At 52.3% G+C, this 3207-nt stretch overlaps 1 protein-coding gene across 1 annotated transcript; it reads right to left on the reverse strand.

Moving 5' to 3' along the window:
• Nucleotides 1–224: 224 nt before the first annotated feature.
• LOC121439934 (GTPase IMAP family member 3-like) lies at nucleotides 225–1904 on the reverse strand. Its single transcript, XM_041640563.1, has 2 exons — nucleotides 1691–1904; nucleotides 225–1105 (listed from the first exon to the last, which is right to left on the reverse strand). Exons 1-2 carry the CDS (start codon nucleotides 1731–1733, stop codon nucleotides 225–227), a joined length of 924 nt encoding a protein of 307 aa, XP_041496497.1. The 5' UTR covers nucleotides 1734–1904.
• Between the last annotated feature and the right edge of the window lie 1303 nt (nucleotides 1905–3207).

Genomic DNA, 3207 nt, shown 5'->3' on the forward strand with positions numbered 1-3207 from the left:
CTATGGGCTGTGTTTCCTGACTCCTCTGGTTCCTCCGATCCTTCCTGCCCCTGCTCTGCAGGACTCCCCCAACTCTGCCTAATCCCAACCAGAATTCTAAAGGGGAAACAGAAGAGGCTCAGGGCAGCAAAGTCTGGCAGACCAGGAGCGTGGTTTTCTGAAGGTGATGCTGATAGCTGGGAATCCTGCAGGACGCTTTAGAAACTTCTCTAAAGTACAAAGCATCAAACATTAGAATATATGAGCATAAAAATAACAGTGAGGATTGCTATACCCAATACAAAACTAGCGCAAGTCCCAGAGTGCAAAACCATCCACGCTTTGCCTCGGAGGAGGAGCTTGAGGACCCAGTTGCTCTCCTGCTCCTCCAGCTCCCGCTTCTGCCTCTCCACCTCCTGCCTCACCTTGGCCAGGTAGCACCTGTAGGCTTCCTGGTACTCACTGTAGCCACCATTAAGGAGCTCCTGGGCATGAAGGAAGAGGTCGTTGCTATGGAAAGAGCCCTCACACTCCTGCTCCAGCCCCCTCACCAGGGCCATGAGCTCTGCCAGCTGTCCCTGCTGCTCTTCCCCTGAGGCCCTGTTATTAAAGGCACAGTACCTCCTCCCACACTCGTGGACCAGGCTGCGCAGGCTGTGGTTGTCAGCGTGGGTCACAAACTCATCCAAAGTCTCATTTGCCAGGTCTTCCTTGTGGGTGAAGAGGACGATCATGTGCCTCATGACTCCTGCCCCGAAGATCTCCTTCACCCTCCTCACGGCTAGGGTGTCCTGAGCTGTGAAGCGTCCCAGCTGGGTCACCAGCAGCAACACATGGGGTCCTGGGGCACACAGCAGGTAACAATCTCCAATGTCCTTGTCCATGTCTTGGTTCTGGGCCTTTGACTCAAAGATGGGGGGCGTGTCTACCACTAGCAGTCTCCTTCCCTTCCACGTGCCCGTCTCTGCCTGGCTGGTCCTGGTCACTGACTGGCCTCTGAGCCTGGACTCGAAGGCTTGTCGGCAGAGGATGCTGTTCCCTGTGGCGCTTTTTCCACAGCCAGATAGACCCGCCAAGAGGATCCTCAGGGGCCCTGACCCTGGGGTGCAGCCATCTTCCTTTCTGCCTTTGGGGTAAAGGGAAGTTCAGGCGTCAGAAATGATTCATGAAGGAGAGGACAAAAAACCGACAGGAACCAACGCAAACCAATCAGGATTCGCCCCCCTGTTTTAACCACTCACATCCACCACACACCACACACGCGTTTGTGGGATAAAGTGGCAGTCAGAGGCCAAGGCATCTTCCTCTAGGGATTCATGCTCCTGGCGGTCAGAGGCCAGGGCATCTTCCCCTAGAAATTCATCAACCCAGTTCCTACTATACTTCCAGGACTTTCTTTCTGTCCAGGTCTGAAGTGGTGAGCCCCTGCAGATAGCTCAGGGCAGTCTAGCGCTGGCCATTCTGTTTGTCTGTCCCTTATCTTCATCTCCTCCCACCATCCCTGGTCTATCTTTTACAGGATGGTAAGGTTTTATGTTGGGGAACTTGCCCTTGCCTTGGGAAGCATGACAGCTAATGGCCTAAGACGTTCAGTTATCTGGTGGTCCATTTGCCTTGCTGTGGGTGTATGAAGGGAAGCCCGTCCCTGTCTAGGCACTGAGCCGTGATCCTTGACTGTTGAAAAGAGTCCCACCCCCGGCAGGAGTCTTACCTGTGGGGAAGGTAACTTTTACACCTGTCTGAAGCATCTCCATTTTTTTATTTCTAGAAGAGAAAATATACAAAGAGTGTTCATATTGGATTTGGATATGATACGCAACACCAAACACAATATCCTGTAGAAAGGGACATCAGACCAAAGAAGAAGGAACTGCGGGAGTCACATGCATGTCCTTACGGGTAGCTCTAAATGACCCAAAGGAGAAAGACCCATGAAGAGGGTACGTGTAATGCGATCACATGACATCGTCACCATGACTTGTCTTCAGCCACAGGCAGAAGGAAAGTGGGCTGTGTACCCACAACAACAGTTAATGACACTGGTCACTATTTCCTACTGAGCACATGGATGTCTGGGGTTCTGTGGGAACCCTGCCCCCAGCATCTCCAAGAGACAAATGTAATTCTTCCCTTGTTCCATGGCAACGGTCCCTCCTGCCCTGCCCAGAGCTTAGCTGAGTCCAGACCGCAGGACTTTGTCCAAACTGGGAAAGCCCCAGGCAAACCAGGACCAGTTATTCACCCAGGAATAGGGGTCTGTTGTGGGGTCAGACTGGGAAGTAATGGGTGCACCCAGGACACAGGAGGAAAGGCTAAGCCCTGCAGCTGCACAGCCAGTGCGCTGTGCTCCCGGGGTCATAGCGGCCCCTGTGCTCCCAGGGTCATAGCGGCTCCTGTGCTCCCAAGGTCATAGCTGCCCCTGTGCTCCCATGGTCATAGTGGCCCTGCTTCCAGCTCAGTCCTGGACTGCAGACACCCTGAGGGTACCTCTCTTGCAGGGCCCTTCCTTTCCCTCTGTCATGTTCCTCACAAGCCTCTCTTGATCCTTGTCCTGCCCTACTCTCCCTACCTCCTGTACCAGGCAGGGGATCCACAGGAAAACGACTTCCCAGCTTCCTTTCTGGAAGGTGCCTGCACAGACCTTCCAAAGGCAATGCAGGGCCCTGCTTGGTCAAAGCTTCTGTTTCCTGGAGCCAGGTTCCAGAAGCAAGCCTTGTATTAGTCAGGGTTCTCTAGAGGAACAGAACTTACCAAACATATACACATTAAACATATATTCTATCCCATATGTTATGTATATGTGGAATAAAAAGGGAATTTATCAGAATGGCTTACATGCTGGGGTCCAGTTAGTCCAACAATGGTGTCTAACAATGGAAAGCCCAGGAATCCACTAGTTCTTCAGTCCACGAGGCTGATGTCTCAGCTGGTCTTCCGAACACACTGGAATCCAGCCGCAGGCTCCGATGCCAGCGAAGGGATGGACACGCTAGGTGAGAGCGGGGTCCAGCAGGCGAAGAGAGAGCTTCCTTCTTCCACGTCCTTTCTGTAGGACGCCAGCAGAAGGGGTGACCCAGATTAAAGGTGGCCTTCCCACCTCAAAGATCCAGATCAGATCTAAATTAAAGAATTTAGTTAAGAAAAAAATCCCTCATGGGTGTGCCTAGCAATATGAGTTTTATTAATTCCACGTGTAGTCAAGTTGACAACCAAGAATCACCAAAATAG

Source organism: Microtus oregoni, unplaced genomic scaffold (assembly GCF_018167655.1).
Source record: "Microtus oregoni isolate MIOR12 unplaced genomic scaffold, Mior012 000064F_ref0000363, whole genome shotgun sequence".
NCBI classification, from domain to species: Eukaryota; Metazoa; Chordata; class Mammalia; order Rodentia; family Cricetidae; genus Microtus; species Microtus oregoni.